Source organism: Portunus trituberculatus, chromosome 27 (genome assembly GCF_017591435.1).
Source record: "Portunus trituberculatus isolate SZX2019 chromosome 27, ASM1759143v1, whole genome shotgun sequence".
Classification (NCBI taxonomy): Eukaryota; Metazoa; Arthropoda; class Malacostraca; order Decapoda; family Portunidae; genus Portunus; species Portunus trituberculatus.
In genome coordinates, this window is record NC_059281.1 from 16,984,902 (window position 1) to 16,998,423 (window position 13,522).

At 43.8% G+C, this 13,522-nt stretch overlaps 1 protein-coding gene across 7 annotated transcripts in view; it reads right to left on the bottom strand.

The window, feature by feature from the left end:
• LOC123509945 (pleckstrin homology domain-containing family G member 5-like) overlaps positions 1-13,522 on the bottom strand; it is a 491,065-nt gene that overhangs the window by 206,973 nt on the left and 270,570 nt on the right. For 2 of the 7 annotated variants that reach the window (XM_045264607.1, XM_045264606.1), the window contains exon 2: positions 6,035-6,723. The exons of the other annotated variants lie outside the window; for them this stretch is intronic. In XM_045264607.1, the coding sequence (XP_045120542.1) occupies positions 6,035-6,136 (102 nt within the window). In that variant the 5' untranslated portion in view covers positions 6,137-6,723. The remainder of the gene's footprint in view (positions 1-6,034; positions 6,724-13,522) is intronic. 7 annotated transcript variants of the gene reach the window in all.

Sequence of the window (13,522 nt, forward strand, 5' to 3'; positions counted from 1 at the left end):
AGGAGGAAAGAAAACAGAAACAATGGATGGTGAAAAATTTTAAGACAGAAGCCAGTGAAAGAGAAAGTAAGAGGAAAAAGAGAACGAGGAAGAGGAGAAGGAGGAGGAGGAGGAGGAGGAAGAGAAAAGAAACTGAAAAATTACTGGATAAAAATAACGTTGATTTAATGACGCTGATGCTGACAATGATAATGGCGGAAGTAATGATGATTGTGGTATAGATGATGAAGCGGCCGAGGAATCGCAGCAAAATAAAGAAGAAAAAGACGACGACGAAGAAGAACACGAAGATGGCGCAGAAAGATGAATAAGAAGCGTTTTGATAAGCAGAAGAGAAGAATCAGTCTGCAAAAGGTAAGTTTATATATAAATACGACTTGTCATCATTACTTTTGTTATCATCACAGCGGGAAGATGGCAGGCACAATTAGGAGTCAAGGTTAACTGAAGAAAATGTTACTGGATGAAAGGGGAGGAGGAGGAGGAGGAGGAGGAGAGGTTAGAGGAAGAAAGTCTGATTACAATAGCGATGAAAGAGGGAAAAGGGAGGTAGTAGTTTGTGGTTAAAGAGGCGGAAAGACAGTAAGAAGGCCACGGGAGGGATGGGAGGGGTGGGTAGGGAGGGAAAAGAAAAGAAGGAAGTTAAAGAAAGTGCCGCGGTGGGAGAGAAGCGGAAGGGAAATGTCTTAAGTATCCGATAAAACACGATTGTTGCAGGAAACGCGCACACACACGCACACGCAAACTTACTCTTCCCCCACACACACAGACACACTTATAACCTTTTCATCGCTACAGCTAACCCTTTGTGTTCATATTTAGATCGTAGTCTAAAGTAACATTTTCTGGAACACAAAACAGATGTTACCAGTGATAAATTTTACGTATTCTAGAGTACTGAACTACTTATTGGTGTCAATTGTGTAGTAGTAATGAAGAGGAATTAAAAGGAAAAGAAATGCGTGAAAAACGACTAATATATCTTGAAGAGCAAAGAGTGAGGAAAAACTTGCTAACTTAGTCACACACAAATTGAATTGCCAATACATGCAGTGTTTGAAGGGAACATAGCCTGAACGACACACGCTCTGATTGGCTTACGTGCGGTCAGGATATTGTACATGGGTCCTGATTGGCTTATACAGAACAGTGAAGTAGTACACCCACTCTGATTGGTTTACAGGGAAGCACGAGGTAGGACGCGCTCTGTGATTGGATAACAAAGGACAATGGAGCAGGTTATGTTTTCTGATTGGTTCAAACTTGCACCCAAAGAGAAACAGACTATTAAAAAGACTGCAGCAGAATGAAATGTACAATGTTTCTACTGTGGTTAGCTTTTGGTTATGCTGGGAGAGGAAGAAATTTTTCAGGGTTGTCTCCTTAAGGTATTCAAAATATAGCTTCTTTCTTGTTTCTTTTTGCAGTTCATTCTTTAGACTTTTTTTTAACAAGGAAATATCTCGCGCTTTCATTTCTTTCCTTCCATTTTCCTCTCTCACACGTCTTTACTTCCTCCTTTCATCCCAAGCAAGGGAAGGAAAAACTCAACATGACAATTGAAGGAGGAAAATAATGGATCTCTCGCCTCACTTTTTTCCCTGGATGAAGGAGGAAAGAAAACGAGCGACTTTTTTCCTCGTCTTCACGGAGTTTTCCCATTGTTTAGGTTCTCTTTATTTCTCGTATTGGTTTTCTCTCACTCTGCTTCCCGTTTTTCATACGTGTGTGTGTGTGTGTGTGTGTGTGTGTGTGTGTGTGTGTGTGTGTGTGTGTGTGTGTGTGTGTGTGTGTGTGTGTGTGTGTGTTGCGCAGTCTTTACGCTTGTCTGACTTACACTGCCCACTTTCTTTAGAATAGGAGAGAGAGAGAGAGAGAGAGAGAGAGAGAGAGAGAGAGAGAGAGAGAGAGAGAGAGAGAGAGAGAGAGAGAGAGAGAGAAGAGAGAGAGAGAGAGAGAGAGAGAGAGAGAGAGAGAGAGAGAGAGAGAGAGCGCTACTGCAAACTTATAAGCAGATCGAAAAGGGAAACACGCACACGCACACGCATACGCACACACACACGCACAAACACAAACACAAACACACATACACACGCACATGCACAAACAAACACACAGAGGATTTCGCCGAAACCTGGGCTGCCAATCACGTCTACGGTGGCTTGGCGACGCCTCTGATTGGTTAATTAACGTCGAGGCGGGACAGGTGAGGCATGTGGGGACGGCGACGAGAATCAATAACTGGCAACAATTATGTGTAGTCCATCCTTTTTCTACCTAGCATCTCACCATCTCTCTCTCTCTCTCTCTCTCTCTCTCTCTCTCTCTCTCTCTCTCTCTCTCTCTCTCTCTCTATCTATCTCTCTCTCCTCTCTCTCTCTCTCTCTCTCTCTCTCTCTCTCTCTCTCTCTCTCTATCTCTCTATCTCTCTCTATCTATCTCTCTCTATCTATCTATCTCCCTCCCCTCTCTCTCTCTCTGTCTCTCTCTCTCTCTCTCTCTCTCTCTCTCTCTCTCTCTCTCTCTCTCTCTCTCTCTCTCTCTCTCTCTCTCTCTCTCTCTCTCTCTCTCTGGTGTGCTTAACTTGCAGCTATATATCTCACTCCCGAGATAATTTGGCTTAACTTACGCTACCTGAAACAAACTATTTGTCTTTAGCCAAGGCAGAGCAGTTCCGCACGCCGTGCCATGGAGGGAGAGGGAGGGAGGCGTGCCATTCCTAACGAGTGCACCTTAAAGCCTCGCATAAAGGTGACTTCGAGGACGCGTGTTTTCGTTCCCTCAGCGCGTGTCTGTGCTAGAGTCGCTCCGTACCAAAAGATGAGGGGAAATGATGCCGCTTGAAGATACAGGAACGCACGTATTTAAACTTATTTTTTTACAATAATTGATTCTTTTTATGATTTACCTCTCTTATTGGCTCTTCCTACTTTCTTCTCTGTAAACTTGTAAGAAAAATTGAAGTTTATGATCATTTATCCTTCAAAATTTTCATTGTTTCCTAACCAAACAAAATTTTGAATTGCGTAGTTTCGAGGAAAAAAATGTCTCAATTTTTTTCTTTTCAACGTCCGACTCTAAAAGAAACTTCAATTCTTATCTGACAATGAAGACTTATAAAATATACGACATTATAAATAAAAATCAATTGAAATCTATGCAGTCTCGCTATTTGAGCTGTAAGTTGACTGCACAACGCACAAACAGAAGCCAGGAGCAATACGTGCTAGCACGCCAGGCACAATCTAATCAGCTTGTCTTCGCTAGCCTTGGTCTCGTTCACTAAAGACGAACTGCTGACAAAAAGAAAAAAAAGTACTGTTGTCCAGGCAAGCAGAAAGAAGAGACGCAGAGGAATAGAAGCAAAGGGAGGGAACAATAAAGGGAAAGCAATCAAAGGAAGCAAAAATGAAATGGCAGAAAGTCTGAACGTGACGTCTCTCATGCGTCACCATTACCCCCAACCCTCCGATTATCACGGGGAGGGGGGAACCTCGGAGGGAGTATGGGGTGGAGGGGAGGCTGTGCATGCTGCCCCCACTCCCTCCCATCCTTAAATTACCTGCCCCTCCCTCCCTCTCCCGGCACCACCAGCCATGACCCAAAACACTCCCCAACTCCCTCCCCACGCTCGCTCCCTCACGCAAACGACCCACCATCCCCAGGCAGCCATGCATCAGCCGCTCCACTCGCCCCCGCCGTGAACTCTCCGCTGCTGTTGCTGTTTCTATTCCTGTTATTGTTACTGCTATTGTTACTACCACTGCCACCACCACTTACTGCTACAACAACTACTACTACTACTACTACTACTACTACTACTACCATGACTACTTTACAACTTATTCAATTAAAAGTATCATCACCATCACCTGAGCTATCATTACTCCACATGCAAAACTATTACTACTATACAATATCTTCTAACTAATATCAGAGCTATAAGTATAATTATTAATGCCATCTATTGTTAAGGTAGTTTTGATTTCTCCTATGATTAAACACTATTTATTTCCTCTCTCTTTTCCTTCCCCTTCTTCTTCTTCCTCCTCCTCCTCCTCTTTCTTGTATCCAGCGTTTCCAAACTCTTCCTCCTTCCAATAAAACTACTGACACTTCTATGGTACTTCCACTGCCACCACCGCAATCAGTACTACTACAGCTGCTACAACTATCAATAACGAAACTTAATGAGAAGATTCATAGATACCCCATAACATTCATCTCTCTCTCTCTCTCTCTCTCTCTCTCTCTCTCTCTCTCTCTCTCTCTCAAAGGTCACACGGCGCCCTCCCACTCCAGCCGGAGCTGCAAATCGCTGCCTGCGTTCAAGGCCGCGGGTCACGACCTCCTGCAGGGAACCGCGGAGAAAATGAGACTAATGCTCGGGAAAGGAGGAAAATACACACACAGGGGCACGCACGCACACACAGCCACACACACACACACACACACACACACACACACACACACACACACACAGACAGAGAGAGAGAAAGAGACAGGAGCAGTGTGGGAAGTAGGGCAACAGTAGCATGAACAATAAAGAACAGGTGAAAAACAGACACGCGTGAGAGAGAACAGCTCATGAAAATTTGGAACGATCTTGCCTCATCCAGACTCCATTTAATTTTCTTTTTATTTCTATTAGCTCACGTTCTGATCTTCCACTACATCCCTCCTCCTCCTCCTCCTCCTCCTCCTCCTCCTCCTCCTCCTCCTCCTCCTCCTCCTCCTCCTCCTCTGTGACTGCTTCTGTTTCTTAGTTTTATACCATTTGGGACATGAAGTTCTATTTCTGTTTGGCTATCCTATGTAAACTTATGTAATCTTCATCTTCTCTCTCCTGCAACTCATCTTCCTCTTCCTCCTCCTCCTCCTCCTCCTCCTCCTCCTCCTCCTCCTCCTCCTCCTCCTCCTCTTCTTCCTCTGCTACTCACCACTCTCAGTCTCCCTGTGGGGTTCTCTGGGAACAGTGTACGTACCTGGAACAGAAAAATACGTATATTTAATACTTGAAGGACTCGTGTGTGTGTGTGTGTGTGTGTGTGTGTGTGTGTGTGTGTGTGTGTGTGTGTGTGTGTGTGTGTGTGTTTTCATGAGAGCATACAGTTTTGAGCAAGTGTTGCCGAAAATAAACCAAATAATAGATACTGATAGCATGAAATTGCATAATTAAGAAAAGTAGCGATACACAAACTTCTTTATTGTTCGTGAAGACTGCCAAACTTCAACATTCAATTCTTTTTTATAATAACCTAAATATTTCAAGAGTCAGACGAAATTGATCTTTATAGAACGTTTAAGAGAGAGAGAGAGAGAGAGAGAGAGAGAGAGAGAGAGAGAGAGAGAGAGAGAGAGAGAGAGAGAGAATACCTTTACAGCAACAGAAATGCAATATACTCTCACTATATTCTTTCCACTTTCCTTTCCTGTCCTGTCCTTTCTTGGCAACGCTTCTTTACCTCAGTGATCCCAAACAAGCACCGCCACACGCACTGCCGCCAGTCTGATCGTCTCTGGAGCAGCTCTGTTTTATGTGGTAATTATTTGGAATCCTCTCGCAGCCTGGTTTTCATTTTTCTCCCTGATTTCCACATAAACCTTTAGCTTACCTTGCGTCTATTTATCTATTTTAATGACCAAATGGCGTGACGAGATATGACGCGCCGAGCTCAACACAAAACTGTTACGAGTTATAATTTACTGGAGGAAAATCCATTACCTTTTCCTTCAACGCGCCATTTGACTTTGTAACAACGGTGCCGAAATACATCAATACACTAATCTTTCTAGATCTCATAACCTTGTCGCCATAAAGCACCACCTAGGGCGAAAACAATCTAGATCCGTTGAAACTGAAATAAAGACCAGCATATGATAATCATTCAATTTTCTACCTCCTTTTCTCGTATTTCCCCAAGTTCAACCTATATATTGTTTTTCCTTTGTTGTCTAATTATCCTTATTCTACATAAATTTTCTTCTCTTCTTTTCCACCTCTTTTTCCTCCTCCTCCTCTTCATACACTCACCAGTGCCCAGGGCGAGGGAGCCAGCACCCCAAGGTTGGGTAAAATGGGAGACAGGGAAAACACGCTAGAGGAAAGACCCGCCGCCAGCAAGCCCTCCTCCATCCTCCCGGCGGAGACGCTGACAAGGGGTAAGAGGTGCAGAGAGATGGTGCGCCTTGAGGGATGGTGCTGCGGTGCGATGGGATGCGCACCGCCCCGTCACATCTCAGCAGTTACAGTGACAGATGGTGATTGTTCAAGGTGACGCGTGCGGTGCTTGTTGTCGATGGTGGATTCTCACAGTCCTGTACGTCACTTGTTTTCCTCTATGACGGCGTGCGGCTTTACACTGCCCGCACTGTATCACCTCAGCAACACTTCAGGCGGTAATGGCGAGTGTTGGTGATAGTAAAGGTGACAGAGGAGACGCAAACCGAAGTAACAGTGATGGTAGCGAAGACAATGGTCTCACAATCATAACTAACACACTATTGTCCAGCGATATTCGAGCCTTGCATGATATGAGGCCCCGAAGCACCAAGATGACTGCTACTTCACTGCTTCACACTCAGGACACACCTCCTCAATCGCCAGTACCACGATGCTTGATGTTATGAAGCCCCGAGTCACCGCTTCACTGCACATGCACATTAATCATTCGTGAATCACCTTGACTCAGTTGACAATGTGTTTATCATTTCATGCACACACTATAAAAGGGAAACATACAAAATGAATACCAAAAGATAGTTAAATGTATAGTAGAATGATGAATATTCTTATAGCATCTCGTAGTGTATAGAAAACAAACAACGTAGTAGATTACAAATATATAAGTTCAATAGAAAAAGTAGGTGATCCAAAGGGAAGCATGAAAAACTAAGAATTACCCCAAGGAAAAATATAAAGGGAAGAATTAACGACGAGAGAGAGAGAGAGAGAGAGAGAGAGAGAGAGAGAGAGAGAGAGAGAGAGAGAGAGCACAAAACCACATCATAAACCCACATGAGACTACTAAATAAATTACTATCGGTCTTCAGCGGTGGTGGAGGCGCCGCGGGACAGGTATCGTGTGTCCTGCCCATAGCAAATACTGTCGGTTCGATGGAACGCACCAATCGAAGGCCTCCCTCAGGACATGATGGACGGAAGCCAATACACGAGCAATTAATGGCAAATACACGTGTTGGGAAGACGTACGGCGCTCCCATCCTGAGGCCTGGACAGTTTAATGGGGCGATGGATAGTCGTGGAAAGAAGGATGGTTGGAATAAGGTTAAATGGTTAGAGAATAAGATGAAGGTGGTTAGAGGTGGAAAGGGGTGAGATGCTGCAAAATGACTGATGTGGATGGAGAGCAAGCGGTGATTAGAGAGAGGGCATGAGAGGCAGTGGCAAGAGAGAGAGGACTGTATGAAGATAAAAGAAGGGTAATGAGGGAAAAAGAAAGCACCATTTGTAAATATAGAACGATCAAAGGAGGCAGGGGAAAGGAAGAGGATAGAAAAATAAGAAATTTAAAAAGAAATCTCAACTACTAGAAGGAAAAGCGAAGTATCAGCTCTCACAAACCCATGTTCCTCGTACCATCAGAGAAAAAAACGTAAGGAAGGAAAACAAACATCATCATATCAACTGAATTATGGGAGAAAAGGAAAAAAAAAAACGAAATATTAAGAGGCGAAGCATCAGCCTGACATACCAAACAAACCACATCGAAACTCCTCGTGAAGACCAAAGATAAAAAGACGAAAAAAAAAAATCACTATTCTCACTAAACTAAACAAAAAAAAAAAAAAAATGTAGTGTTCTGGTTTATTTGGAAGCGAACTGTATTTATAGTAACAATAAAAACCAAGAGGCATGTGGTATACAAGTCACGCAGTGTTGACACCGATATGGAGGGAGGGAGGGTGAGAGGGAGGGAGGGAGGAAAGGAGAAGAAAGGAAGGAGGGCATGTATGTAGGTCTCTTGGGGAGCATAGGGAGAAAAAGGGAGCATAGGCAGTAGAGGGAGGTTGGGGGAGCTATGAATTAAGGGTAAAAGGGGTTGAGTCGAGCTATACCTGGACACAGACGGGTACAGGTAGCTTGCTGGGGGTAAGGAGGGAGAGAAGGGGGTGATTTAAAGTCCCCGTGTATCAGCATCAGTCATGACTAACACCATGGACGTCCGACCCCTCCCCTCACCGCTCCCTCTATCCCCCCACCACACACATGATCGTGGCGCAGCATATAAAAATAAGCTCTAACGGCGCTCCTCGTCTCCTGCGTCACGATGGAGCCATCAGGACACCGCAGCTCCGCCTCCACCCCACAGTCACCGCAGCGTCGCCACTCCCGGCCGCCACGTGAAGGAATTGTGTCACACCGGCTTTGAATTTCGTCACCTTGTGTTTGTGTTCCTTTTTTCTGGTGTCACCTCCATAGCAACAACTCTTATTGCTGATACCGACTCTATTATTATTACTGTCACTACCACTACAGTTATTACTACCGTTACTTCTACCATTACTGCTTTTGTTACATGCTACTACTACTACTACTACTACTACTACTACTACTACTACTACTACTACTACTATCATCAACTACAGTCACACCAGCAGCAACATAAAAAAAAAAAACTACTACTACTTAAACAACTATTACTTGTATTTAATAACCACCACCACAACCACCACCACCACCAGTACTATCATTTCTGCTGCTGTTATTCTTGGCACTGCACTATAATTTCTCCCTCTTCCCTTCAGCAAGAACTAAAAACTCTCTTTCATCCTCTCCTCATCCCTCCCAAGCTTCACCTGTGTCCTCTCTCCTCTGGCTCTCCCCCGTGGCGCAGGACGAGGCAGAATCTGGCGCTGAGGAGTCATGGTAAAGGGACTTAAGCCCATACAAGTGCTCTGCTGCATTACCTAACGAGGGGCTTTCAGGATTATACAGATTACGGACTGGCTGCCTAACTGATTCTCACTCTCTCTCCCTCCCCCTCTCACTCACTTTCACTCTGTCTTCCTATCTCCTCCAGTGATGCATTAGCAGCAGGACATCCCACACGTCAGATTTAAGCCGTGGTTTCCATCCTGCTCCGCTCCAAACCCTTCTCAGTTGCTTCCCAGAATAACAAGAAAGTCCATTCTATCTCCCATTACACACTCCTCATCAAAGACAGTGATAACCATGTCCACTGAACCCAGACTCTCGCTTCAACCTCCTCACGGGTAACCAACCCTTCCTATCCACTGGCAAAGGAGCATTCGTCCCAGCCACCGCCCATGGTTGCCTACTTTTTGACTCCAACGCTCCATCTTATGAGAGTGAAAGCCTCCACGCCCACGTCGCACCTCTAAAAAGAGTTATGGGATAAAAACGTAGGCAGTTGAGGTATATCTTAATAGGTACAATGCTCTTATCTATAAAGTATTGCCCTTTACGTTGCTCATGTGATGCTGGCTATACACACACATGTCACGTAGTGTTCTTCAATAGATGTTTCGAACCGTACTTGTATTTAGTGACTAAGAAGCTTGGAAGGTGTTCATCTAGGTGCACATGTAGGCACACACGAAGAAGCGTATTCATGTACATAGGTTGATTTGGAATTAGATGCTTGAAATTTAAAACGTACAAAATGCTTAGACTCCAATATGATTGTGGAATGTTGATCGGGAAGATATACGTACTCTCATCTGCTCAACTCCACACCACTCCACCTTACCTACCTAAACACAAACACACACACACACACACACACACACACACACACACACACACACACACACACACACACACACACATACTCACACACACACACATGACCCCATCCCATCCGTGCGTGTGACATTTTCTCACGTTTGTTTCCAAATTTTACAGACGAACACTGGGGAGGTTGCAACACAAGTCAGCAGCTTTTCTTAGTGTTGCGTTTCTTGACCGACTTTTAAATGAGAAAAAAAACTATACTTGAACACAGGATTTTACGACGCCACGCACGAAACCAGGTGTGTGTTGCCTGTAATTACCTCCTTAGCCAGGTGAGTCAGAGAGAGAGAGAGAGAGAGAGAGAGAGAGAGAGAGAGAGAGAGAGAGAGAGAGAGAGAGAGAGAGAGAGAGAGAGAGAGAGAGAGAGAGAGAGAGAGAGAGAGAGAGAGAGGGTGTATGATGATGTTGATGCTTCTGTTATAATTCTTACTACTTCTGTTAGTAATACACTTTTTCTTTTAAAACATTAACTCTAATTATACACAAGCCGACACACACACACACACACACACACACACACACACACACACACACACACACACACACACACACACACACACACACACACACACACACACACACACACACACACAACGCTTAAAAAGAGAGTAACAAAGACTGTTCGTATCCCTAATTTCTTCCGTCTAATGAGCACCCCATCAAAGATTTAGAAGGGAGACTTCTATTCAAGAGGAGGAGGGAGAGTTGGAAGAGGAGGTAGAGAAGGGAGGTGGAAGTAAAGAGGGGAGAAGAAAAGAGGAAAAAAAACAGCATCTAAGGGAAGGAAGGGTCAAAGGAACTTCTTGCTGATATGTAAAAGAGAAATGTAGCAGGTTCGATGAGGTGTAGCAAAGAGGTGAGGCGGTGAACGGGAGAAAGAGTTAGCTAGAAGCGAAAAGAATGGAGAGACAGAGAGAGAGGGATGAAGGGACGGAAAAGTCAAGGAAGATGGAATGAGAGAAAAGAGAGAGAGGAATGGGAAGATAAAATTGAGTAAGGCAAGACTTTTTCAATAGAGATATTTTACGATTCACAACAGAAATGAATAAAACAATTTCCCGAAGCATTATTATGAGTTGATAATATTTAATTAAGGAGATTACGAGGAAAGAAACCATTTAACAATATAATGAAGAACAAGGCAAAGTTATTGAGACTTTAATGTCTTGCCTCGTTGTCATTATAGAGGTGACTTCTCGCCATTCTGCTCTTCCGGTCACAGCGATGCAAGGACACCCAGTAGGGGAATCTTTTTAATTCACGTAAGGAGCTGAGAAAAAAGCAGGAGATCTTTCAGGCAATAATCAGGTTTTCAGTATGTTCCGTTATGTAACGCAATGTTACGTAAAAATATATAAACACCATGAAATTCAAGATATTAAAAGACGAAGGAAAGTTTTATATTCAACACTTATTACGCAGACACGAGAAAGAAATTAAAACAGCACAACTGCCAACAATACGACATCCTCCTCCTCCTCCTCCTCCTCCTCCTCCTCCTCCTCCTCCTTCTCCTCCTCTTCCTCCATCTCTTCTTCTGCACCTGACTTTTACGACGCAACTTTATGTCTCGCACGAAGAAATCTGCGTAACTCCACTCGGCGAGATTTGGTCCATAATTCATCAAGTTAACGATTTACGAGAAGAAAATCCAGAAGGTTTTCGCATTACGGAGTCCAGTGCGCGCTATTCCACCGACATACAAAATGACTTACTCAAGGATATAATGACTGTCCATCTTTTTCTCCTCTTCCTAACTCCTCCTCGTTTTGTCATCGAGTTCAAGTACTACACAAAAGTCTCCAAATCTTCTAATGTAAAAAGAGAAAGATAGGAGCTAAACAAGATAATAAATTGAACTACATTGAAAATCGTCCAGCTAGGAGATTGCTAACTACTTCCGTTTCTCGAGTCGCATTCTAAGTACTGCTACAGAGGTGCCCATGTATGTCTTATCGCATACAAATGAATGTAAACGTTACACAAAACAGCAACTCGAGACTCACGCACCAGCATACAGAGTAGTTGTGAAAACGTGAGGAGTAAGATATTTCTTCTTCTTTTCGTAGAATATTAAATACAAGGAGATGCTCACTTGTTCTAATTTACGCCACTAAAGGGAGAAAGTACAGCTTAATCAGATAATGTTCAATTTATTTTAGAGCTAGGCAATGTTACATATTTGTTTCATTGGTGGATTGAAACAAACGGTCAGCCGGTGGAGATAAGTGCAAAAAGATTAAGATAAGCCTTTGACAATTAACTAAAACTAACTACTGTTAACATAAGACCAAAGAGCTCTGTTGGGACGAACCTCACTAACACTCTCCCTCTCCGAGTAACTTCACTGATCGATCCGCTAACTCGCGTCCCTCACGGCCACCAGCTCCCGCACTGAACTGAAGTCACGCGTCTCTGTATTCAAGAGGCGTCTTCATCTTCGCCAAACGATGAAAAACTAAAAATAGAATCCAGATCACGTGAATATTAGCCACGGCAGCAGCTACTTTAGGGATGGACCAGCGCAGGAAGAGTTACGTTACTTCATCTAATATTACTCGATTACCCAAACAAAACCTTATCTGACCACACATAATCAGAGCTAACCAAACTAAATCTAAACTTACCTAATTCAGCAAAGATACCCTACAATGACAAGACTTTAATACAGAACAGTAACCAACTTTAACATAAACAAACTCCACTTAACCCTAAACTCTTCTCATGCATACACAACATACAACAAACCCGCACACCAACAACTTAACGTAACCCACTCTGAAAGTAACCGAGGTGGAAGAGAACGCTTCCTTCCTCGGGGCACGACCAAAGTCAAAGGCTCAGAACAACGCCCCTTACACAACACAGTGCCAGTGCTACAGACCGTCAGCATGTGGAAAGACCCTGAGCGGCAAGTGGCTGGCTGCTGCAGTGACTCTAAGTAACAAAGAGTAAAATAGCGAGTGAAAATAATCTGGAGGGAGCGATGGAAAGTCACGGCGACACGGGCTGACTTATTCATTTCTCCTTTCTCTCTCCTTCTTCTCCTTCTCCTCCTCCTTTTCCCTTGCGTCACCATCATCCTAATCCTGTCATCCAACAACCAGCACGATTTTTTTAGACTCTCTCTCTCTCTCTCTCTCTCTCTCTCTCTCTCTCTCTCTCTCTCTCTCTCTCTCTCTTACGAGCTACACGTGTCCCACATTTTCAAGGAGTCATAATAAGCATGAATTAGCAAAAAAAGAAATACGTGGAAGCTTAAAGTCCACCTTGTTTAAAAAATTACCGTGTAATTCGAACAAGGTTGTGTGTGTGTATATGTGTGTGTGTGTGTGTGTGTGTGTGTGTGTGTGTGTGTGTGTGTGTGTGTGTGTGTGTGTGTGTGTGTGTGTGTATGTGTGTGTGTGTATGTGTGTGTGTTTGCTCTTCGTGCTTTGGAACGTTAATATCATAAAGGAAAAGTTTAAATATTCATGGCAAAGTGCTCTTCGGTGCCCCATAGATTTGCAATTTAACTTTTCTTGAGTCTTGCATTGTTTTCTTTGCATGCTAGAAATAGAGATAGGAAGTGAAAGAGAGAGAGAGAGAGAGAGAGAGAGAGAGAGAGAGAGAGAGAGAGAGAGAGAGAGAGAGAGAGAGAGAGAGAGAGAGAGAGAGAGAGAGAGAGAGAGAGAGAGAGAGAGAGAGAGAGAGAGAGAGAGAGAGAGAGAGAGAGAGAGAGAGAGAGAGAGAGAGAGAGAGAGA